The sequence below is a fragment of the Microcaecilia unicolor genome, chromosome 1 (assembly GCF_901765095.1).
Source record: "Microcaecilia unicolor chromosome 1, aMicUni1.1, whole genome shotgun sequence".
NCBI classification, from domain to species: Eukaryota; Metazoa; Chordata; class Amphibia; order Gymnophiona; family Siphonopidae; genus Microcaecilia; species Microcaecilia unicolor.
Window position 1 is genome coordinate 302,461,277 of NC_044031.1, and position 26,679 is coordinate 302,487,955.

Sequence of the window (26,679 nt, forward strand, 5' to 3'; positions counted from 1 at the left end):
GGGGAGAGGGGGACCTCTGCCGATGTCTATGATGGAGGCATGGATAGCAGTATTACCTAAACCAGGAAAAGATAAGTGCGAATGTGGATCCTATCGACCTATATCGGTCTTAAATGCGGATGTAAAAATCCTGGCCAAGGTGCTGGCTAACCGGCTGGCCCCTATCCTCCCAGTGCTTATTCACCCAGACCAGACAGGCTTTGTCTCATACAGGAAAGCGATGGACAATATTAGGAGAGTGGTGGACATCATGTATCTAGCTAAGCGAAACCAGAAGCCGCTCTGTATTTTAAGCCTCGACGCGGAGAAAGCCTTTGACCGGGTTCACTGGCCCTTTCTGCATAAGGTATTGGAAACCATGGGGTTTGGATTGCAGTTTAGGAGGTGGATTCAGGCTTTCTATGAATCCCCAAGGGCCTGTGTCCGGGTCAATGGTGGAAATTCTGAGATGTTTACGTTGTACAGAAGCACCAGACAGGGGTGCCCACTGTCACCCTTGTTGTTTGCCATGGTAATGGAACCCTTTGCAGCCCGAGTGCGCTCGGATCCTAATATCTCTGGAGTCAGAATAGCAGATAGAACCCATAAAATAGCCTTATTCGCTGACGACGTACTGATGCTGATAACACGGCCTTTAACCACCTTTCCACATCTTGAGAGCATAATAGCGGAATACTCTGCAGTATCAGGGTTTAAAGTTAACATGGCCAAATCAGAGGCCCTGAATGTGACGCTTCCTGAGGATGTGGTGGCAACTCTAAAGATCTCCACTCCATTCCGATGGGCTCATAAACAAATCAGGTATTTGGGAGTCAACCTGACTGGGGATTATTTGGAGCTCTTTAATGCCAACTATAAGGGTTTGGGTAAAATTATTGCGGAGGACCTGGAGCGTTGGGGAGAATTGGGAATATCATGGTTTGGGCGAATAGCTATTCTTAAAATGAACATACTACCACGCCTACTCTATCTTTTCCAGGTGCTGCCTGTGATGATGCCCAGGCGATTTATAGCGTCCTTACAAGATAAAATGGTGCGGTTCGTCTGGGCCGGAAAGCACCCTAGGTTGGCGAGGTCTCTGTTATAAAAGGAGCGGAAGAGGGGGGGGGCTGGGGGTGCCCAATCTTGCTTGGTACTATAGAGCAGCACAAGGGAAAGCGGCACTCGAATGGTATCAGGATTATCCTGACCGTCAGTGGGTGCATATAGAACAACACTCCCTGGGCGAGAAGCCGCTGAGTGCAATTATGTGGTTACCAAAGTCTTTCAGAACTCTGGAGGAGCGAGCCTGCCCCTCTATAACTACAACACTTTATTACTGGGACAGCTTATTCCCTAAGAGACAGTGCATATTGACCCGAGAAACTCCTATAGCCTTTAATCCTCTATTCTTACCAGGTACCACTAAGGGGATATTTACTAAATGGTACGAGACAGGGGTGAGAAATTGGGGTCAAATGTTTGACGGGGACTCATTGCTGTCTTTTCAGGCCTTGAAGGATAGATATCCAGGGGTAGAGGGGGGGTGAATTTGCATATCGTCAATTAGCACATTTTCTCCAGACTAAAGCGGTACGAGAAGTGATGAAACGTCAAACGCTGGAGCTGGAGGAAGTGTGCGAGAAGTTTGCTACCTCTCGAGGCCTAATTGGTCACCTGTACCTCATCATAAGTAAGCAAACAATTTGTAGTGAGGAGCACAGGAATAGATGGGAAAAGGAACTGGGCAAGTGCTTGGAAGAGCCTGAATGGGAGAGAATAGGAAGAAGCGTGGTGAGAGTGTCGACACATGTACCCCTGCAGGAGAACGCAGTGAAAGTATTATACAGGTGGTACCTTACACCTGCTCGTTTACAGAGGATATTTCCGTCTTCCTCGGGTATGTGCTGGCGGAGATGTGGCCATAGGGGCACAATGGGGCACATATGGTGGGGTTGTATCAAAATTCGTGCATTCTGGAGAGCGGTCCACTTTAGGATGCAGAAATGGTTGGGAGGTACAATACCATGGGCCCCTGAGGTGTTTCTGTTCTCTGCTCGGATTGCAGGCTTAACAGCATGTAAACAGATCCTGGCGAAACATGTAGTGGGAACGGCAAGGGTGGTCGTAGCCTCACACTGGCGAAGGGAGGGGGTTCCCCCAATAACAAAATGGCTTCGCAAACTGAGGTATGTAAGTGAAATGGAGAGACTGATGGCTGAACGCAAAAATCAGATGGGAAAATGGAAATTGGTTTGGAACAATGTCCCCTCTGAAGATCTATCAGTATAGCATGTTGATTATCCGAATGTACCATGACTGTTAATGGTCAGCTGTGTCCTTTTGGAGGGAGGGTGGGTAGTAGGGGGGGGGGGATTGTTAGATCAGGGGGAAGGGAAGGGGGAATAAAATGGAATAAAAGATAAAATTTGAAGTTACGCGATGTTAATAATTGAATGATGAAACTGTTACTCACCACAGTGAAGAAACTGTTATTAGATTCTTTGTACTTACAATAGAGTAGCACTTAATTGAGGTTTGTGCAATGTATGTTATGTTATGTTTCATTGAACAATAAAGACTTCTTTCAAATAAAAAAAAGAAAAAAATCCAGCATTGCTCAGACTGACGTTAACAGATGCCAAAAATCACCCCTACAGATAGGCCGCTGTAATTGTTCTTTTTTTTTTTTTTTTTTTAATTCATTTATTTATAATTAACAAGCATTACATCTTGTATTTAGAAACACAGAAAAGCAAAAAAATATAGAAGAATTTAAGAAAAAAAAAGATACAATTTTATACTCTTCCTTAGACCACATAACAATGGGGGGGACGTGTCTAGTAAAGAATAAAAAAACAAAATCTTATATAATAAGAAGTAATAAAGAAAATGGCCTGGCTCATTAATCCACCATAATAAACATTAATCAGTTGTTAAATTATTACGCTGGGGATACATTAAGGACCCGCTTTTGTTCCAAGAAAGATTTTAACTGGTCCGGCTCAAAGAAAACATACTTTACATTAAGATACTTCACTATACATTTACAAGGATAGGATAACAAAAAAGAGGCTCCAATTGCCCTTGTCTCCTCTCTTAGCGCTAGAAATAACTTTCGCCTGTCTTGAGTAGTTTTAGTTACGTCTGGATAAATCCAGACCCTGGATCCACAAAAAGATTTCATTGAATTTTTAAAGTACATTTTTAATATTGCGTTAAGATCTTGTTCGAAGACTAATGATATCAATAGAGTCTGTCGATGTGAAACTACTGAAAAAGACTGTTCCAAAAACGCTGAAAGATCTTGTATTTCCTGCTTGTTCTCTTGTGACTTAGCTTGGTTACTTATCTCCTTCAATTCTCCCTCTTTATTTTTAGGCAAAGGAACATAGAAAATCTTATTGACAGGAGGAATATGAGAGGGGGAATATTGTAGATTTTCAATTAAGTATTTACGAAACAGTTCCATCGGGCTCAAACCAATTATAACAGGAAAACTTAATATCCTTAGATTCAAGCGCTTATTAAAATTTTCGAGTTGTTCAATCTTTCTCAAAGTCATCAATTTGTCTTTAATCAAAGCAGTATTAGTCAGTTTCAGCGTCGTTATTTCTGATTGAATCGAATCTATTTTTGAAGTAGTATCTATTTTAAAGTTATCCATAGTTTCAGTCAAAACATCAACTTTACTTACAAGCAGGGAAGTCTCTTTTACCGTGTTCGCTACAGTTTGAGTCAGTTCTTGGATAGCGGTCCAGATCAACTCCAGTATAACCACCTGGGGAGCTTGATGTTCCACAGTTATCTTCCAAGTCCGCTTTGGGGTGGAGCCGCCACATACAGATCCGCCGCCTTTGACTTCCGAAGCAGCTAGATCCGACATCCACTGCCGACTACGAGCTGGACAAGGTGGTTGATTAATATCCGGCGGGGATAAAGAGATCTCTGAGCCCAAGTGAGCCGTCGCTCCTTCGTCGGCACTCACAGCGGGCAAACTCTCGCCGGGATTAGTCGTGGGCTTTGTTGTGAAGCGATCCAGCGTCGTCTGAACCGGCGAAGAGGTAAGAACCGTTGGCGGATGGCTCTTTACCACGCCTTTCCTCTTTGTATGAGGCATTTTTAACAGAAGAAACAAGTTTAAAGTATAAGTCCAGAGAGCTCGAGCGCACACAATCAGAGCTGAGCCACCATCTTGGACACGCCCCCTCCCCCGCTGTAATTGTTCTAATGTAATACACACTGGCCATATTGCTCACAATGTGCCACCAAGGGGGCTTCACGTTTGCAGTTTCATACACGAACGATGCTCCATCAGCCTTGTTTTTAAACTTCTGGAAATTTGACCAATATGTAAAAAGTCACAGGGGCATTGTATCAAATAAACCACTCCCACTGATTCACAAGTGGTGGTACATCTGAAAACATATTTTCTCTCAGTTTTTGCATGCACAAATTCAGTTGACTAACATAATGTGGCACACAGAACAATGACATTTACTGTGTTTACCATATCCTTGATGAACAGCCCGTTTACGTGTCCAAACATCATTCATGCTTAACAGATCTCCTAGATTACAGCCACATTGATAAAAAACAGAATTCTCGTATCCTCAAAAGTGTCATTCACTTTTAACAAGTTGAAGTGTTTTCTAACTGCTTTACTCAATAAATTGGTAGTAGTATTAAATTTGGTAACAAATGATATAATGTTGTCCTTCTGTTGAAATGCTTTATATTGTAACAAGTATCCCATGGGTTTATACAGCGCTCTCTCTTAGCTGCCTTCCTTATTAACCCTACAGACAACCTCACTGGAGGAACTTTTAACTTAAATCCTACACTTTAGCTTTAAAGTTCATCTTCAAACAGTAGATCCACCTATATCTAATGAAATTGGCAAATGGAATACTCCTTTTCATATGTGGCAGGGGCGAGAGTTGAAAGCTGGAGGAAAAGCTGTAAGAGGAGGGCAGAAGAACAACACCCTGGTGCCTTTCAGCATGAACTTCTTGCTCCACCGCAGTCCGGGAGAGACATTGTGCAAGGTGTGTCCGTCCCCCCCCCCCCCCCCCCCCCCGAGTCCTAGACACTGCAGTGGCTGTAGATCCCACACAGGTTGTGACCTCTGCCATGGAAGGAAGACTAGCAATTGTGACACCCCCATGCTTCTCCTATGCTCTGCGGACGTTCCTGACCTCCCGTAATAATTTCCTTGTTAAAGGCAGGTGCTGCATTTTCCGCATCGCTCATAAACTGCTGTGCATCCCTTAAATACAAATTAACTTGTTTGAATGTATTTGCATACTATCCCTATTGTCTGGTATCGCCAACAGAAAACAGGCCACAGAACCTCTTTGTGAATCTCCAACTGAATACCACTGCTCACTAAACCGGCTGGAACCAGTAAAAAAAAAGCACATTGCTGGCCCAGTAACGTTTGTGCATCAGGCCCTCAGTCCTTATTGTTTCTTCCCTTTAATTGTCAGGAGTCGATTTTTGTTCGTTTGTTCCTTTTTAGCCTGCTTCCCCTCCTATTTGATTTGTAGTTCCTTTTTCCAATTTTTGTCTGACCTTGGTTTTTTAAACCTTTGGTTTTACGTTTAGTGTACTTTTGTGTTGATTTTGAAGTTTTGTAAACTGCTTGGTTCTATGCATAATTAAAGCGGTATAGCAAACGGAAATAAATAACTTCTATAGTTTTATCCTTTTCCTTGCTCATCCCCACCCTCCCCAGAAGATCAATGTTCATTTGCTGACTCCAGTGATTTTCACCGAGTCTTTGCAATCATACCTCCGTTCTAATGATCTCTTAATACTCTTTCACTGATTTTCCAAAAATTTCTGCTCTTTTTGCTGGAGACACCACAGCATTGGGCTCCACCTCCCGAGAAAAAAAAAATCTGCGTTAGCATGATCCTGGCTCACCCGGTGTCATACCTCAAAGCTGAAGGGTTGCAAACTGAGGAACCACCTCATGATGAGGACATTTGATTCTTTATGGCAAAATGATCCTTTTGAGGGGTTCATGGTTAGTGACCAGTAAAAAGTGACATCTCAATAAATAATAAGTTAAATGTTTCTAAGGCCCATTTGGCTGCTTCCATATAACTCACCTTATGCTACTACTGAAAAAAGCATGACCTAAAAAAGCCAAACAAATCTTTGCTAATCTGTTCTCGCTGCACATGTTGCTGTACAGTTGTGGCAGATATCTTAATCACAAATTTCAATTCCACTACAACATCCATAGACCAGTAGGGTACAAACGGTATGTTAAACCACACGATGAGAAGAGAATAACAGAGAACTGGGCAAAAGGTAGCAGGAGGGAAGGTGAAAAAAGGAGAAATAAGCATGCCAACTATAGAATTTTGAGTGCCTCCAAATGAGAGAGGGTTAGTCAATGAGAGAGATTCACAAATGCTGTGAATGAGAGAGGAACAACTGGAATCAGGATAGCAGGGGTGCGCAGAAAAGGCAAAACTTATTGTGCTATAACAGCTTTATACTACTACTACTACTACTTGACATTTCTAAAGCGCTACTAGGGTTACGCAGCGCTGTACAATTTAACATAGAAGGACAGTCCCTGCTCAAAGGAGCTTACAATCTAAAGGACAAATGTACAGTCAGTCAAATAGGGGCAGTCTAGATTTCCTGAAAGGTATAAAGGTTAGGTGCCGAAGCAACATTGAAGAGGTGGGCTTTGAGCAAGGATTTGAAGATGGGTAGGGAGGGGGCTTTGGCGTAAGGGCTGCAGGAAGTTTATTCCAGCATAGGGTGAGGCGAGGCAGAATGAGCGGAGCCTGGAGTTGGCGGTTGGTGGAGAAGGGTACTGAGAGGAGGGATTTGTCCTGTGAGCGGAGGTTACGGGCGGGAACGTAAGGGGAAATGAGGGTAGAGAGGTAATGAGGGGTTGCAGACTGAGTGCATTTGTAGGTAAGAAGGAGAAGCTTGAACTGTATGCGGTACCTGATTGGAAGCCAGTGAAGTGACCTGAGAAGAGGAGTGATATGAGTATATCGGTTCAGGCAGAATATAAGACATGCAGCAGAGTTCTGAACAGATTGAAAGGGAGGATAGATGGCTAAGTGGGAGGCCAGTAAGGAGTAGGTTACAGTAGTCAAGGCGAGAGGTAATGAGAGCGTGGACGAGAGTACGGGTGGTGTGCTCAGAGAGGAAAGGGCGAATTTTGCTGATGTTAAAGCGAAAGAAGCGACAGGTCTTGGCTATCTGCTGGATATGTGCAGAGAAGGAGAGGGAGGAGTCGAAGATGACTCCGATGTTGCGGGCAGATGAAACGGGGAGGATGAGGGTGCCATCAACTGAGATAGAGAGTGGAGGAATAGGAGAAGTGGGTTTTGGTGGAAAGACGATAAGCTCGGTCTTGGACATGTTCAGTTTCAGGTGGCGGTTGGACATCCATGCAGCAATGTCGGATAAGCAGGCCGATGCCTTGGCCTGGGTCTCCGCGGTGATGTCTGGTGTGGAGAGATATAGCTGGGTGTCATCAGCATAAAGATGATACTGGAAACCATGAGATGAGATCAGTGAGCCCAGGGAAGAGGTGTAGATTGAAAAAAGAAGAGGTCCAAGGACAGATCCCTGGGGAACGCTAACAGAGAGCGGGATGGGGTGGAGGAAGATCCATGAGAGTGTACTCTGAAGGTGCGGTGGGAGAGATAGGAGGAGAACCAGGAGAGGACAGAGCCCTGGAACCCAAATGAGGACAGTGTGGCAAGAAGTAAATCATGATTGACAGTATCAAAAGCGGCGGATAGATCAAGGAGGATGAGGATGGAGTAGTGGCCTCTGGATTTGGCAAGGAACAGGTCATTACAGACTTTAGAGAGTGCCGTTTCTGTTGAGTGTAGAGGGCGAAAACCGGATTGAAGCGGATCGAGGATGGCATGAGAGGAGAGAAAATCAAGGCAGCGGCTGTGAACAGCACGCTCAAGTATTTTGGAGAGGAAGGGTAGGAGGGAGATGGGGCGGTAGTTGGAGGGACTGGTAGGGTCAAGTGATGTTTTTTGAGGAGAGGTGTGACTACGGCGTGCTTGAAGGTGTCAGGGACAGTTGCAGTGGAGAGAGAGAGGTTGAGGATATGACAGATGGAGGGGGTGACAGTATGAGAGATGGTGTTAAGTAAGTTGGTGGGGATGGGATCAGAGGAACAAGTGGTGCATTTCGAGGAGGAAAGAAGGTGGGCGGTTTCCTCCTCGGTGATATCAGGAAAAGAGGAGAAAGAGGCCTGGGGTTGGTTGGTTGAGGGAGAGGGTTGAAGGGTGAGAAGAGGAAGAGGTGCCTTGGTAGTGAACTGAAGGTTGATCTTTTGCACCTTTAAGCGGAAGTTAGTCAGCCAGTGATTGAGGTGAGAGTGAGGGGGGGTGGGAGCAGAGGGCACTTTGAGGAGGGAGTTAAGGGTGTGAAGAGACGACGAGGGTTGGCGGCTGAGAGAATTGGTCAATTGGGTGTAATAGTCCTGTTGGCAAGGAATAGGGAGGAGTGGAAGGAGGATAGCATGAATTTGTAATGAAGGAAATCTGAATGGGTACGAGATTTCCTCTACAGGCGTTCAGCAGATCGGGCGCAGGAGCGAAGGTAACAGATGCAAGGGGTCAGCCAGGGCTGAGGATTAGTACGTCTTGTGGGATGGGAGATGGATGGTGCAAGGGTGTCCAGAACAGAGGAGAGAGTGGCATTGTAAGCGGAGACAGCCTTGTCGACAGACTCGTCGGACATGATGGAAGGGAGGAGATTAGAGATAATGGAGGATAAGGTGGGAGGGTCGACAGCCTGGAGATTCCTGGAAGTAGTTAGTGTTGGGCGGGACTGCGGGGGAGGGTGATGAAGTGTGAAGGTGATCAGGTGATGGTCAGAGAGAGGAAGAGCTGAGGTGCAGAAATTGGAGGGTGGCAGGTAGAGGCGAGGACGAGGTCAAGACCATGGCCGGTCTCGGTGAGTAGGGGTGGTGGAGCATAGCGGAGGTTGAAGGAGGATGCTAGAGTAAGGAACTGAGAAGCATGAGGGTCGGATTGGTCATCAACGTGTATGTTAAAGTCTCCGAGAATGAGGGATGGGGATGAGGGCTCAAGAAAAATGGAGAGCCAGGCATCGAAGTCTTACCGAAGGAAGATAGGGACTTATCAGGGGGGCGGTAAATGACTGCAACTCTGAGTGGCAGCGGGTAGAATAGACGGATGGAGTGAACTTCAAAGGATGAGAAGCAGTGAGACTGCGGTAGGAGGAGAGGTTGAAAACTGCAGGAGGGCAAAAGTAGTAACCCGACGACGCCACCGCGGCCAACTGGGCGGGGAGAGTGGGAGAAGAGATAGCCTCCATGGCATAGGGCCGCGACTGAGGCAGAGTCATCAGGGGTGAGCCAGGTTTCAGTTAGGGCGAGGAGTTGGAGAGAATGGGAGATGAAGAGGTCATGGGTAAAGGAGAGTTTGTTGCAGACAGATCGGGCATTCCATAGGGCGCACGAGAAAGGGAGGGAAGAGGGGGAGAGGAGGGGAATGGAAATGAGGTTGGAGACATTCCGGAGTGGTCTGCATAGATAGGATGAGGATTGGTGTGGGGGATCTGGATTGGGATTGATGTCCCCAGCGGATAGTAGGAGAAGGAGTAAGAGAATACGAAGAAGGGTAGGGGAGGTAGGGCGACGAAGGCGGGATGTGCATAGGAGGAATGGAGATGGGTCAACAGCAGGAAGGAAATGTTGAAGGTTGAGGGCTAAGGAGAAGGAAGGGGAAAGGAGAGAAGGTGAGGTGATGAGGGTAAGGGGAGGGTAAAGTGTAGCAGCAGTGCAAAGTGTTTTTGGGGTAAGAAGTAGGTTGGGAAGGGACAGCATCAGGAAGAGAGTGTGTATCTGATATTTAAGAGCCAAAAGAAGAGCACAGACCTTCTAAGCCAGGGGTAGGCAACTCCGGTCCTCGAGAGCCTCAGGCAGGTCAGGTTTTCAGGATATCCACAATGAATATGCATGAGATAGATTTGCATTCTATGGAGGCAGTGCTTGCAAATCTATCTCCTGCATATTCATTGTGGATATCCTGAAAACCTGACCTGCCTGCGGCGCTCGAGGACCGGAGTTGCCTACCCCTGTTCTAAGCTATAAGGCAGGGGATCCTCAAAGCCAGTCCTCAAAGTCCACAACCCAGCTTGGTTTTCAGGATTTTCACAATGAATATGTATGAGATCTATTTGCGTGCAATGGAAGCAGTGAATGCAAATAGACCTCATACAAATTCATTGTGGAAACCCTGAAAACCAGGTTGGGTTGTGGACCTCGAGGACTGGATTTGAGGATCCCTGCTACAAGGTGTTATCCACATGCCATATAGTTCATTACCTTGTGTTGTGTCATTCCAACGAACAGTGAAGGAAAGCAGAATATCAGGAACTCCATCGCTGTTCACATCAAAGAGTTCGAGGGGAGACCACATGCCTACAAGAAAAGCCATATATGAGTTTCAACAACCCCAGTGTTGTCAGTGATCTCTCATCCTCTGTCAACAAATCCACCAAGGCAAGAGGGGAGATTAACCTGTCCCAACTAGCACAGAGTTCCAAGAACATGGCTCATTTCACATTCCAAGAAACTTTGAACTTGCCACCAGTTTATGAAATTTTCTAGAAACAACTGCCAGATTTTTTTTAACAGCATTCATCTCTGCAAATCTCTTCTTATACCTTTTCACTTTCTGCTTGATCTTCAATATAGCTGAGGTCTGCTACAGTGAAAAGCAGTGCCATGAATTACCTCCATATGGGCTATGTAATAAGCTTCACTATGCGTTCTAGCTGTGATGTTGTAAGAATTATTTGCATGGAAAAAAAATCAGAAATAATGGATCTACACTCAAGAGCAGTGCAACAGGCAGGCAAAATGCCTGAATTTTTAATTGTTCCTGATGTAAAAATCCAAGCCAACTTCTGGTACAATTTCATGCTCCCTCTGAAGCACTCAGTCATTGCTTCAGTTCAGGGCCAGTGGTCCGTGAACCCCACCCCAATCCACCAAGCCATTACTGGTGGCCCAAGTTGAACCCCTGATCCTTCCACCTCCCCACTCTTCAGAGCCATACCTGGTGGCCTAGTGAGCTCCAGACTACCCTACATCTTCTCCAACACCCCTCTCTCACTCATCCATCTACATGCTCTTGCCTCCAAGTCCACCACCTTACAAATATGGCAGCACCTGACTCCTAGAGGGGTGCCCGGGCCCAGAGTGTCCTGGACTAGATGGCCCAGGGGTGGGTCCTTTCTTCTTTCCTCCTGTCAGTGGTGAATGGGGATTGGTACATGCATTGAAAGGAGAAAGAAAAATAAATCCACTCAAAGCAGACATGTTACCACAGCAGCATGTTCTGTTTTTTCTAATGCCACAGTAATTTGCATTCAATGCGTTTACTGCATTGGGAGAGTTTTTGGGGTTTTTTTTTTTTTTTTTACTATGTGTATAACACACAGCATTGGCCTTATATTTGTTGAGTGTATATTTTATCTTTTCTCCACCACCCCAGAACGGCTGCTCCGATAGCACTCTTCTCTCTCACTGGCGGATACACTACTACTAATCATTTCTATAGTGCTATTAGATGTATGCAACACTGTACACATTATATGCAGGTACTTTCTCGGTCCCTAGAGAGCTCACAATCTAAGTTTTTGTACCTGGGCCAATGAAGGATTAACCCCCCCCCCCCCCCCCCCCCCCCGAAAATATAAGGTGATCCTCAAAACCCCATAACTACAAAAAAAATGAAAATTCAATTAATCCTTTAACATCTGTAAATTTAAATCCCAAAATCCACAATTTAAAATAAAACCAAATCAACTTTTGAGTCACCAGACCCCTTACCTGAACCTCTAAGGTCCCCTGACCTGGCAACCACCATTGGTTCCGGTCCCAAAGGTCCCCAACAAAAATCGGGTCCAAAAATAAAAGGACCCCAAAAAAGTACAAAAATCCCTGGAACTCCGGCTGGGCAGCTCTAAAATCGAGGCCCAGGCTTCAGCAAGACCTAACCGGAGCTCCAGGGATGGACTGAGCATGTGCGAACTTTGCACTCGCTCAGTCCCCCCCCCCCCCTCCCAGCAGACTAGGCCGAAAGTTGCCCATTTTCCTGCCGGATCCCAGCCTGAGAACTGTCATTCACGTACAGCATGCCTTCGCGTCCAGACACGTTTGAACGGCGCTCTCAGCTCCAGAGCGCCACGGAGCCCCCAGACCATCAAGGCGGCCATGAACTAGCCCAAAACGGGCCCGTAGATGCCCGGGCCATCTGGGCAATGACAAAACGGGTCTAAACGGCCAGAACACCCACCGGGCCGACCCAGACAGCAACCTGAGGCACCAAAACGTCCCTGTTGCTCAGGACCACTTCAAATGTCCAGAAGGGGCCCCAAACAGAACCTGGAGGACCCAGGTAAGATTTATTTATACATAACAAAATATTTTAACCCCTAGGGGTTACAATATAAACATGGTAATAAGGCTGGTAGACTTCTGGCACGGCTAGCACAAAATAACTACAAATCAGAGATGAAACAGGTAATACTGTTCATTCAGATGAGGCCATAAGTGAGGTATTTTATAAATACTACAATAGGCTGTATGCAGCATCCCCTGATGTGGGGTTACCGGGAGAGCTATATTTAGACACACTATCCTTACCAGCCTTGGGTCCATGGACAAGAGAACTCTTAAATGCACTGTTAACAGAGGATGAGGTAGCTTTTGCAGTCAATCTCACTGTTGAACTTTGAGGTCAAGCTGCTAGCAAAAGTAATGGCCAATCGCCTAGCGCGGGTTCTGCCCAATCTTCTTCATGAATCACAGGTACAGGTGGGGTTTGTGAGGGGGGAGGTCTGTGGCTAAGAATCTCCGGAAAATATTGACAACATTGGAATATAGATGGCAGAAGGGTTTCAAGTCATTGCTGATCAGTTTCGATGCCGAAAAGGCTTTTGATGGAGTACACTAGGATTTCCTCTTTGCCTCCTTGACAGCGTACCGGTTTTCCGGACGACTTATTTCTGTTATTAAGGCGTTCTATTCAACACCACGAGCAAAGGTACTAATTAATGGTAGGGAGTCCCAGTCATTTCCTGTTCAAGGGACCAGGCAGGGCTGCCCTCTCTCACCTCTTCTTTTTGTCTTGTCTCTGGATCCTCTGCTGAGAGATATTATGGAAAACCCAGAGATTCAAGGGATCCAGATTGGGTCTCATTGTTTTAAAGTAGCAGCGTTTGCCAATGACTTATTAGTACACATCGGAACTCCGGAGAGGTCCATGGAGGCTTTATTGGACACATTTCAAGAGTATGGAGACTTTGTGGGTTTTTGTCTTCATTTGGAGAAATCAGAGGCATTGCCATCTTCCCAGCAGGTACAGCGAGACTGGGGAGCCGGGTTCCCCTTACTCTGGGCGGATGCCTCATTTCATTACTTGCGGATTCGGCTGTCAATGGAGACTATGGTCTTAATATATCGGCTCTTTTGGAAGCCATGAGACATCAATTGGGATGCTGGAAAGATCTACCACTGTCGTTAATGGGTAGGGTGAGTCTGATACCGATGGTCCAGTTTCCGAGTTGGCTTTATGTGCTCCAGACGTTGCCTTTGAGGATCTTGCAGAAGGATTTGAACATTCTGTATAGTTTGTTAAGTCGTTTTTGTTGGGTGAATAAAAAACCAAAAATCAAAATAGACAACATGCTAGGGAACTGGAGGCAAGGAGGAATAGGGCTCCCTAACTTCAAACAATATAATCATGCGTGTCTACTGCGCCATTTGGGCGACTGGTTTGGGCAGACTCAAATTTATACGCCTGTGGAGATGAAGCGCTCGTTTTATGCTCCTTATAACTTTTACTGCATGTTACATCAGGATTACCCAAAACTGCCAGGTCACTTGAAGGAAAACATGCTGTTGGGACCTCTACGAGATGCGTGGACAGTGTTGGTGGGTAAATTGGGGGGAGATGCATGCAGTTCAGATCAGATTTCCATCAGGGGTAATAGTGACTTCAGCCCGGGATTTGATAACCCTATATTTAGGCACTAGGAACAGCGGGGTATAAGTAGGCTAGAGCATTTGATAACATCCGAAGGGGAGCTTATCTCCTTTGAGGAGTTATAACCTCGGATAGAGTCCTTCTGGAAAAAATCGCTTTGCATACACACAAATTAAGCATTATGTCTCTACTTTGAATGGGTTGGCTTTAGGGAATCAGTTGAGAGCCAAGATCAGGGACTTTTTTCAGAAAGTTTCAGACCGTGGACTGTCTGTGTCAAAGCTTCGTAGGGCATTGGATGGGGGAGATGCCGACAGGCACTTTTCCTTAGTGAGGAATAAATGGGAGGAGGATTCTGGGGTGCCTCTGGGGAATTGGAATGTTGCTGCCACACTCCGAAGCCTACCCCAGCTAATCACGGATGCGAGATTAAGAGAGTGTGAGTATAGGGTGGTATTAAGAGCATATATGACACAATCCCAGTTGGCTCATGTGGGAGATGCGAGGGATCCTGGGTGTCTTAAATGTGGCCAACTTCATCATGCTCTATTCCATGCTTTTTGGACGTGTCCTAGGGTCCAGTGCTTTTGGGAGCAAGTGAGAGAGTTTTTATCCCACTTGTTAGATCATGAAATTAGTGGGTCAGTGAAACAATTTTTGATGGATGTCCAGGGAGCGTATTTCCCGCTGTCCAGATGGGCTAGCCTTTTGTTCCTTAAATTGAGTCTAGTGGTTAAGAAGGTCATACTACAAAATTGGACTTTACCGGAATCACCGGAGTACTGGCATTGGAGGAACCAGGTTCACCTTCTGGCCTCCTGGGAGGCTAGAGAAGGGGGTCTCCTAAGCAGAAAAAGTTTTTTCTGCAGGTTTGGACTCCATATGTACAAAGTCTGGGGCCTCGGGGACTTTGAGGCATAATTTCAAAGCACTTAGCCTTCCAAAGTTCCATAGAAACCTATGGAACTTTGGAAGGCTAAGTGCTTTGAAAATATGCCTCATAGTCTTCTAGTGAACACATTGTAGGAGAGATGTGAATATATCAGTTTGGGACGCATATAATTCTGTCTTAGTTTGGTACTATCTGGCTCATCCAGCTTCTGGGGAGAGGCGGGGGATAGGTAAGTTAATGTAGGTACGGGGGCTATAAGAGTCAAAGCCCTGGGCGAGATATCGAGTCCAGAGGGAGGAAGGGGGTGGTGGGTGGAGGGATCATTAGGTGATCCCTTTATAGGTGGAAGGGGGAGGGGGGATGGGGATACTTTAAAAACTGTATTTGATGGTGTAACATATTGTCAGTGTGAATCTTTGTTAACCACAGTGTTTGGGTATTACCGTTGCTGTTTCAATTAGTTGTTTTTGTATCTTCTATGTTGCCATCAATAAAAACTATTGAAACATAAACAGAATTACTTCTAATCAAAAATACAGACCCCGAGTGCACTTGTTGGTCAAGGGAGAGTTGAAAAACAATCTTTAAAATTCACTTCTATTACACCATCTTGTCCACTGCTGCAGACAGACTTGGCATTCAAGCAGCTGTATACCTTGGACTGTAGGTCACATCTAGGAAGACTTCTCAGTTTTTCACCTCCTACAACTCCAAACAACCTGGAACACCAGTCACAAAAAGAACGATGTCTCTATGGTTCTCCACCTGCATTGAATTTTGTTATAAAACTGAAACCATACTTCCACAAGGAAGGTTACAGCCCTCCAGATCTGAGTGATGTCCATCACCACCGACTACATCAGCAATTCATCACTGCAGGAAATCTGCAAAGTGCAATGTGGTCCTCATTACACACATTTGCTGCCCATTACTGTACGGACAATCCAGCTGGGACCAATGTGTTTGGCAGCACTGTGCTTCAGAGCATTCTGCAATAATTTACGCTTCACTAGCAGAGACAATAGCATAACTAATAGCACAACTTTTCTCTGATGTTTGTTTTCTCCAATGGCATGTTCACTGTTGCTCTCAAAATTCACTGCCAGAGACAATAGCATATTGTCTTCACACAAAAATTTTGCTAGGTTCTCAGTGTGTTCAGTTAATTTGCTAGTATGGGTTGTTCTTGTGTAAGTCTGTAGTACAGCTGAACTTTGTTTTATCGCTACTGAGGCACTGTCTGTTCGTTCGTGATTGGTATACTTATCCTGGTTCTACTAGCATGAGGAAGAGTGCCAGGGAGGGGCCTCAGGGCCAATCATTCTCATTTCCACCCTTGCACCCTCAGCTTGGGCGTTACCTACATGTACTGTCTTATTCTGTTTGTACACAGAGAAAGGTTACTTACCTTTAGCGGAGGTTATCTGTGGACAGCGGGATAAGCCAGCCACACTAACCTTCCTACCTCCTCTGCAGTTGAAGCCATGACCTGACTTCACTGTTTAGCTATTAAACAGACTGGCAAGGTTGGCAGTTGCCTCTAGGTGGACACGCTAGCACATGTACTGAAAACTCTTCCAGACTTTTCTAAGCTCTAAGGAGCAGGTCCACACTGGCACCGTTGTGTGATGACGTCACCTGTGTGTGACTGGCATGTCCTGCTGTCCACGGAGAACCCACGTTAAGTAGCCTATTTTTCTTCAAATATGAGTTTCTGCCACTCTTTAGTATATAGTACCAGTTTTAGAATTGAGTGCAAAATCTATTAGTCATATGAGACAGCTATAATATATCACAGTTTAAGTGGAATATGTGTTTCTATGATAATTTGGCTTTTCATGCACAAAGAAAATGTGTTGAATTCAAAGTGCATGCAGAAGATGTGACAAACTATGAGGGAATAAAATTCAGAATGCAAGTAAAAAAGTAGGCTTAATCTAGGATGAGACAGTGTAAATGTTATATAGGCTAATATAAGTGTTAAGAAAAACAAAAATGGTAACTGAAAGGCAAGTGTCTGTAAAAGTAGTACTCGCCCTTTAAAAGAGACTTTTGCATGAGAAACATTATACAGTATTTAAGAATATGGGAAGCCTAAGAAAAATTATTTTGGAGTGTTTCCTGCTGGATTTACTATTTTTCTCCAAAGTATAATTTCTTGATGTCCTATTAAAACCATATTTTGAGGAATCAGGTAGAGTTTTTTTCCAAGCATATGCACAGACCACGGATGCATGTGTATCCTAGAAATTAGGCTTCTGTAGTTCTGAAAGTAATGAGAACTATGCGCATATAACCAGCACTAACTGAATCAGAGTTATTACTGCCTTGAGAATAAGTTTGGGTCTGCGGGATCCAGGGACAAATAATAATAATAATGCAGTATTTGGGTGAATTAGTGATTGTGGGCAGGTCTATGGATGAAGGGTATTAATTAATAATAAAGCATTTATACGGGCTGCTATTCTTGCATATTCCAGAAATCTTTAAGGGGCAATGACGAATCTCTTTCCCTTCTGGTGAATCTCCCTCAAATATCTACTTTTATGACAGTTGCTTTTAGGTAGGGATTTTTTTTTCCCTCACAATTCAATTCACAAGAGAACTGTATTTTGCAAGAATTAAGTCACAAATATTTGGAAAGAGTTCATACAGCCTAATTAAAAAAAAAAAACGCTCAGCTCCAACACTTTTTATACCAACTAAACAACCCATATTACCGTCCACCAAGCTCCTGAACTTCTGTTACTGGCTGTTTCAGAGTGCTCCTGCCTGGTTTGTCCCCAACAAGTCCTAATGCTCAAGTTATAAAACCTTTTTTTCCTCAAGTACAGGGAGAATATGCATTTCTATCAATATTGGTAAATGCACACTATTACTGCTCAAATGTAAACTTACAACACTGAAAGAACAGGAGGACAACAGTAAAGATAACAAGCTAGAAATATGTACACTATCTATAATCTTGAGTGCAAACTTACACACCTTCCCCCAGAATCTATGTAGTGTGACTAAAGTTGTGCGTGCAAATTTGGCCGCATAGCCAAACTGCGCACACTTAACTGGTTAACAAGCCAATTAGCACTGATAATCGGCCACTAACAAGCAATTATCAGCACTAATTAGAATTTACACGCAATACTTGCTAAGACTATTCTATCAAGTGCTGCACATAAACTATACTGCGCAGATCTCAAAAGGGGTGTGGGCGGGTCATGGGCATTCCTAAAAATTAAGCGCACTGTAATGGAACGCGCCTGATTTGCGCCTAAGTTAGGTGTAGGCATTTACACCAGGTCTTAGTTGATATAAATGGCTATGCAAAAATTTTAGTCACGGGACAGGTGCTATGCGTATTCCATACTCCGCAATTAGATTTAGGCGAAGTTTATAGAATAGCGCTAAGCGTGGGGTTTTTTTGGTGTCAATTTTTTTAGGCTGCACTTATAGAATCCCCCCCCCCCCCCCCCATTTGTGTGCAATTTTGCATGAGCAGGTTACAGAATATTAGCAGTTAAGCACATGACACCATTAATCAGACTATAATTGGTGCTATCGAAGAATTGGTGTTACGTTTACATCTATATTTATTTTATTTTTGTTACATCTGTACCCGCGCTTTCCCACTCATGGCAGGTTCAATGCGGCTTACATATTATATACAGGTACTTATTTGTACCTGGGGCAATGGAGGGTTAAGTGACTTGCCAAGAGTCACAAGGAGCTGCCTGTGCCTGAAGTGGGAATCGAACTCAGTTCCTCAGTTCCCCAGGACCAAAGTCCACCACCCTAACCACTAGGCCACTCCTCCACTGGCCCCAAAATTGAATCAAATTGGAATCAAACTTGAGATTACACCACAATATTCACCAGACACTCGCTACTGATTTTCAGGCAAATCAATGCAGTGGTTGCACTGCTGTAGCATGTGTATGGATGGATGGACAGATAGATGGGAAGATAGTCAACAGAATGAAAAGCGAAGGGTGCCCACCTGTTGCCTATGACTCACCTCTCTGCTGCCCCAGTGTGAGACTCCATGTGTTGTGCTCATCTCTCATAGGACATGGAATGAGGAAGGCACACACCAGCACCAGAACCACAGAGATGACGACAGTCAGGAGGAAAATGGTAGTCCGTATATATGGCCACAAAGGAGAGAGAGCTTTCTGCTCCAGCTCGGCGCCCCCCGTCAGCGACAGCCCTTCCCCTTTGCTGGCCCCTGGTCGCTGGATCTCCTTTGGCAGTCCAGCTTCCACATCTGAGTCCAGGTCTTGTGCATCCCCATTGTTCACACACCCTCCATTCTTCTGTATGTTGAGCACAAGGTCATCCTCACTCTCATCACTGTCTGCTTGTGTGAGAGGGTCATATTCCCCCAGGTCATGGCTCTTCTTTCCTGGGAGGGGGAGAAGAGGCAGATAGTTTATAAGCAGGAAGAAATAAGCTACAGGAACATACAGAGGAATTTTATTGTGAATTGCAAACACACTCAAATATTTTATAAAATCATGCTTCCTTCCACAGTATTTCAGAGATAAACTCTTCATCATAATGAAGGATCCACCTGTACAGTAAATCGCCAAGCGATAACATTTATTTTTAAAAAGAACAGAATTTTAACTAGTTTAACTACAAAAGAGAAAAGAGTAATTCACAACAGTGTCACAACAAGCTATATGAGAGACACAGAAACATATGCATGGTATCAATTCCACTCAAGTATGTTACCAATTTCTCTACTACATAATAGCAGGTCACAGGGAGGGTAAATTTTAAAGCCATTTCCACAGGCAAACAAAATTGGGCTTCTATAAAACTGCCTGCTCTATATGTGGGTTAAAACAAAAAAAAAGTATGTGCATAATTTGATTTCACAAGTATGTATTCACTTTCCTGGGAGTGGGTTATCATGGGATTTGGAACAACATAACATGCTTTGTATTTTCAAAAGTACACCTGTATTTAGGGGGGATGGGGAGGGGAGGAGGGAGATGATGGGTTTATACTATTACTGATATCATTGCAATTTGTATCATTTTGATTCCTAGCTGTTCTTGTTTATTGATGTGATTTAAAATCTTAATAAAAATATTGAAGTAAGTACACCTGTATTTTTACTTAAAGTATCCATACAAAGTGGCAGAGTGGTCGCTACAGAGACTTGGGACAACTGTCAATGCTTTCTGATCTGTGAAAGTTTTCCCTAATATGCTAAAAACAGATAAGTTTCAATGTGAAAGTATGCGCTTACTTTTACTTTGAAAATCCTACTGTCTGCAGCATGAAAACTGCACACATACATTGTACTAAGACAGACCCCTACATAAGCCAAGGCTTTATCTAAACAAGAATTCCTGTGTGTTCTGAAAACTCCTCCCATGTAAAAAAAAAACTAGGAATCAAAAGTTCAAAATGTGGTCCTGGGTTTAGATTTTGTGAGGTTTTCAAATTTCAGGATTGGCAAAAATCAATACAAGATTTTCATTATTCTTTCCACATACAGTGGGGTCTTCCATGCTACTACTACCTACTATTTAGCATTTTGCTAGCAGTGGAGGACATCTCAAATTTGTCTTGGGGTCGCCACTGTTAGTTTGAGTTTTCATAATATCCAGAACAAAATATTAGTAACCTAAATCTGCATATCCTGAACTCCAGCGTATGATCCAATGCAAATTCACTAAAACCCCAACTGGTTGTGGGGTCTGCAGGAAAATCCTATAAAGAGTAGTAAATTACACGATACAAGTAGTGAACAAGGAGTATCTTAAACAGCTGCTGGCTGGCAGAAACCCAAACACATAGCCTGCGTAGGGATGGAGAGACACGTGCTCTCTCATGCAAAATTTCTGCAGCTAATAAAGTTATGATTTAAATCACCTGTCATTAAACATGTATTGTCACATTTTATAGCTTCCTCTCTCTCAGGGGCTAGAAAAAGCCTTTATACAATCAAACCCCATTTAAAATTTCCACTCAACGTTCTTCATTATTCCTAAAAAGAATACAAGTATTTTATAATACAATATCAAACACCATATTTATCTACATATCCCCATCTCCTAACCAGAGTTGGTCATCAAAAAACTGACCACCTGTAAAGTCAATCACATCGATGATTTTTCCCCATAAATGGGTGTTTGCAGATAGGATGGAAAGTGTCCAATATACTTTGATCAAGATCAGTGGTTTCTTTGTTTTTTTTTTTTGTTGTTGTTTTTTTTTAAGTAGTAGTTTAACACAGACTATTTTAGCATATTGGGGAAAACTCCCCCAGATAAGACTACTACTTATTTCTATAGTGCTACCAGACGTACATAGCGCTATACACTGGACATGAAGAGATAATTGACAGTTGACAATTGTCACAGGTCTCTCTAGCAACCCCTCTTCTTGCTCCTTTGGTGTGCCTAACATTTATAAGCAGTTACACCACTCTTAGACCTGTTATAAGTGCGGGCACCTAAACGTGTCGGCAGTTTACAGTATTCTGTAAGTTACATGGTAAGTGGGATCCCTGCCAATGAGCCACTCAAGTGTATGCATCTCTTGCAAATACACACTAACTAGCAAATTCTACCTATAGTGACTAAAGTTATGCGTGCAATTCTGGCCGCGTGGCTGAACTACACGTGCAACTTAGTGATCCAATAAGCGCTGATAATTGGACCCTAAGTAGCTATTAACAGTACAAATTGGCAATTAGAATTTACGCGCACGACTCACTAAGCATATTCTATAAAGTGGTGCACGTAAATTCTACCACGTGGATCTCAGAAGGGGACATTGTGTGGGCATTCCTAAAATTTACACACAGTGTTATAGAATACCCCGCTCTGCGCCTGAGGCTGTGGGACAATTACACCAAGTTTTACTTGGCGTAAATTGGCCTTGACTAGATTTAGTCTCAGGGACGGGTGTTACGCATATTCTATAAACCTAACTAGGTGTATTTTTTTTTTCCGGCGCCAATTTTTTAGCATGATATATAGAATTTAGCTTTGGTATTTGCAAAATAGCACTGAGGTGCCCTGCTAGCATATATACTTCAAAGTGCAAGGACGAGTAGACAAAAGGCCAAGTGGAAAGACAGTACTCCAAGCTGCAGGCAGTTATAAATATGGCAACAAGTCAAAACAAGAGAAAACAGGTAGAAAATATGGATCTCCAAACAAGTGGCTGTAAAAATAAAGGCAAAAGAAGTACAGAAAGCAAACAAGAGGACCACAGAAAACTCAATGAAGCAGAGAGGGAAATATAAGCTAGCAAAAGCACAGGTGGAAGAAAAATAGCTAAAGATGTAAGAGAGGTGACAAGACCTTTTTCAGATTGTGACGGGGCCCTTGCAGCGAAGGGCTCCCTCCATCCAATCTCCTCCCGCACTGGAGATTACATTTGGGATCTGACCATCTCAGACAGTCCAGGCTTTGGTAGGAGTTCCCCAGTACATACTAAACTTGACTGTAGCTTATGTGATGAGTACCTTGTGTAGACTCTCTCCAACCAGAAGTACACTTGCAATGCCTCCTCCTACAGATCAGTAGGAGTGCTCCTGAACAACTTCTACAGAAATCTCAGTCAACCTACCCTTCAATCAAAGCCTCTAAATTCACTCAGGATGTTCACTGAGGCATCACCAAGCTTTGATTCTAAAAGAGATCCCAGAAACAGCTATAATTACACCATCATATACTCAGTCTTAGGTATAGGGGTCCACCTTCCATCAGGGTGACTGTTCTTCAGTTATAAGCCATCCTGTTCCTGACCCCCTCGTTTTGACTTAGAAACAGAATACAGTCTCAATATGCTTGTGGCATGCCCTCATGGCGCCTTTTCTGGGGGACATAACCTTGTACTAGCAGGCTTCATCAAAATATGCAAATTAGCAACTTCTCAGGCAAATTATACTTCCTTTAATATTCTTTAACCATGCAAGCTGGGAATTCTTACAACAAACAGTTCAGCAAATCCTTCTTCAACTGAGCCCACTATATAGGGGACCTGGGTCTCGGTTTAAAACAGCCACCACCCCTTGGACAGGACTTTTATTTTCACTCTAACTTTACAGTCCTGTCCTCCACCCCCGCGGCTGTTTGTTCAGTTCTTATTTCATTTCCTCCAATGTTTCTTCACATTAAAGTTCCAGAACAGTATTATCCTCATTATCACCATAGCCAAGGTAAGTGCCTTCTTCTCATTATCCCAATAGCAAGATAAGTACCTTCCGGTCTTATAGGGATTCTTCTCCTTTGGGAACCAGGCCCCAGGGTTTCCAGCCAGACGATCCACCCTTTCGCTTAGGCATCCCTTCCTTCTCATTGCTCCTCGGAGGTCCCTCCTTTTCTTCCCCTGAAAGGTGCTCTTTATAGAGCTGCTAATAGCTCACCACTCCCTTCTGGGCTCCTCCTCCTGGTTCCTGAAGGGTCCAGTACCTTCTGCAGGGTACTTCCATCTTAAAGGGAATCCACTGCTATGGGTCCTCCCAGTCCTATATGTCTGGCCTTTGCTAGAACTCCCTCTAGTGACTCCTTCCCACTATTTCACATGTTTCCCCTTGGAGCTCCGTCTAGTGACCAGTTCCTGGCATTTTAAAGGGTTTTCACTATGAGAGCACCTTTGGCGGCTTCTTCAGGTTAGGGACAGGTCCTGTGATTATCACAAGATATATTGGGGAAAGGAGGAAGACTAGAACTGGAACTGTAAGAATGGACAGATGCTGAGAACTGCTACATGGAGACGTGATGAAAATAAAGAAGCCTTGATAAACAAATCTCTTCTATGTTCACAGAGGAAAATCCTGGAGAAGGACTGTGGTCAGCAGCCGAGGGTATATCTGGAAATGGAGTGGACATTGCACTATTACAGAAGAAAGAGTTTATAAACAACTTGAAAATCTGGAAGTGGATTAAGTTATGGGGCTGGATGGGATACATTCCAGAATACTGATGCTCAGAGAAGTCCTGGTGAGACAAGGATTTATTAATAGAAGATCTTTAGAGACCACGAGTGAGTGGTCCCTCTTCACAAAAGCAAGGACAGGGAAGAAATATGAAACTGCAGGTCAGTAAGTCTCTTGTTAGTGGTAGAAAAAAAGTTATGGAGTGTCTACTGAAGGAAAGGACAGTGAACTTTCTAAAATCCAACGGGTTGCAAGATCTGAGGCAACACAGTTTTACTAAAGGAAAATCCTACCAAATGAATCTGATTTATTTTTTTGACTGGGTAACCAAAGAACTGGATAAAGGACATGCCTTTGATACAGTTCCTCACAGGAAACACATGAATAAGTTGAGCAGGATGAACTTAGGACCCAGTGTTGTGAACTGGATTGGAAATTGGTTGAACAAGAAAGTGGTAGTCAATGGAATCTGCTTGGAGGAAAGGATGGCGAGTAGTGGAGTGCCTCGGGGATTGGAACTGGGGCCGATCCTATTTAATGCATTTGTAAGTGACATCGCTGAAGTATTAGAAAAAGTTTACCTTTATGCAGATGACTCGAAGATCACCAACAAAGTGAACACCCTGGAGGGAAATCAGAAGAGGAGATCTCCAAAAATTAGAATGGTCTAAGGTCTAGCAGTTAAAAATTAATGCAAAGAAGTGCAGAGTGATGTACTTGGGGTGCAGAAAGTCATAAAATGTATGAGATAGGAGACGAGAGATTGATACACACTGCTCAGGACCGTGTGGTGAGTGTCTGAGGATCTCATGGTGGTAAAACAATGTGACAAGTGGGGGGGGGGGGGCTCGGTTTGTGGCCCACTGAGCCACGAGGACTTTCTTTTGGGGATGCGAGGGGGAGGTTAGGCGGGACCTGTAAACTTGTGTCGGGGTGGGTCAGGGGACTGGAGGTCTGCCGGACCTCCAGCCCCCGTGTCACTGGCTTGGGGTGGGGGGGGTCTGGGTTTCTACTCCTGTGGGGGCTTTCTATTGGGGGGCCTGCTAGCATGCTGGACAGGGCTCAGCATTCTTCCACAATGGTCTGCAAACCCTAACGCCAGCTCTGATCTGGCGTAGGGTTTGCCACGGACAGTGTGCCAATGTTTGGCGCTCTGCCCACTGATCATTGGGGAGGAATATATTTAGCATGCATTTGCATGCTACTTGCAGTAAGAGCCCTGTTTAGCATGCATTTGCATGCTAGTTGTGGTCAGAGCCGGTGAGCGCATTGTTTCACACGCTCGGGGGCTCTGTTCATGGGGAAGTAGCAAACGCAGGCGCTAATATGGAACTAACAGACTCTAGCACCTGCCTTTGCTTCTTATCATCAGCCCATAAGTGAATGAGTCAATGAGAAGGAGGGAGAGAGGAGAAAGATGGGCAATTCCAGGCAATGGTGGTGGTGGTAGGGAGAGGGGAGAGAGATGGGGCAATGCTGACTGGGAGGAGAGAGAGACAGAGGGAATGGGCTGTTTCCATATGATGGTGGTGTGGACAGGAGAGACAGAGGAGAGGCCTTGATGGCGAGAAAGGGGGCACCGTTAACCTCTCAGTCAGGATTACAATAGCAGTGTAACAGAAAAAAAATCTGTTGACAGGTTTATGTAATGTAATTTAATATGACTCTGGTATCCTCCCAACTCCCACTGCGATCAATCTGGTGAATAAAAATTTTAATCGCAATTGAGTGACATTTTTAATCAACATGCAGCCCTGGTATTTATTGATGCTTTATGTTTTCCAATATACTGTAACAAGCAGTGAGTACCAGTTACCAACAGAATGTCTTTCTTGATGCCCAAAAGTGAAATTACATTACATTACAATTCAGTGGCAATGCCAGAAAACACTTTTTCTGATTTTAATGAACTTCATATTCCACACAGAAGAAATACGTGTCAGGTGCCTTGTGCAGACGTAGAAAGCCGAGATGGTCAGTGACAGCATAAATAATCTATGAGATAATACAGCCCAATACTTCGTAAAGTCTTAAAAGCAGAGGTGATTTTCTAAATTCTGATTTCAGCCTGGTTGCTTCCAATGGCTGAAGAACTTGTGTACGTTGGCATTCCTTTTCATCGCCATCAAGTCCAGAAGCAGAGAACCCCATTGGTCCACCATCAGCTAACAACCCCGGCTGAATATTTATTTATTGGGATTAACCGCCTTTAAGAAGAGATTCACCTAAGGCAGTGTATATACAATACAAAGGGCTTTGCCCTCAGCCTACACCAAAACAGGCCTGCACAAATACACTTTAAGTTGCTTCTTAAAACTCTCATTTCCTTCACTGTTTCAAAAGGGACTTGTCCACCAAATCGACACTTTTTGGTTTCTCACTCTTAATTTTTTAATATTTATACAACTGTTCTTTCATACTCAAAGCATACAGCAGGGCTTTCTAAACGGTAGCATGTAACCCAAACCTTGGGATTGTGACCTAAGTGGGCACGCCATAAAAACTTCATTGGTTTGTGCCTCCAGAGGTTCATGTGCTTTCTATGGCTGTACCAATGGGGTCATAGCCACAGAAAGATTGACGAACACTGATATAGAGTATGTTGTGCAGGTCACTTACATGCACTTCTACCTTAATGCAATATGAATTGTATTCTTCTGACAGCAGAATGTGAAAAGTATTCCCACGTCTATACCCTTTCATTTTCATCTAATGCCCCCCACCCCCTCATAGTTCCCATTCTCCCGGCTCCAAGGTGTGCCTACTAAGAAAGTTCACCTCCAAATTCAAGGACCGCATGGTATGAGCTGCTGAAAAGCAGAGAAGACTTTTCTCCACCCAACTCAAGAGGGAGGCCTGCGAATTGTTAGACAAGTTCT

At 44.2% G+C, this 26,679-nt stretch overlaps 1 protein-coding gene across 1 annotated transcript in view; it reads right to left on the reverse strand.

Annotated features, from left to right (window-relative positions):
- Positions 1 to 26,679, reverse strand: part of FAM234B (family with sequence similarity 234 member B) — a 74,313-nt gene that overhangs the window by 38,882 nt on the left and 8,752 nt on the right. The window contains exons 2-3 of the mRNA XM_030207607.1: positions 18,911 to 19,297; positions 10,337 to 10,432 (exon numbers count right to left, since the gene is read on the reverse strand). Of these exons, the coding sequence (XP_030063467.1) occupies positions 10,337 to 10,432; positions 18,911 to 19,297 (483 nt within the window). The remainder of the gene's footprint in view (positions 1 to 10,336; positions 10,433 to 18,910; positions 19,298 to 26,679) is intronic.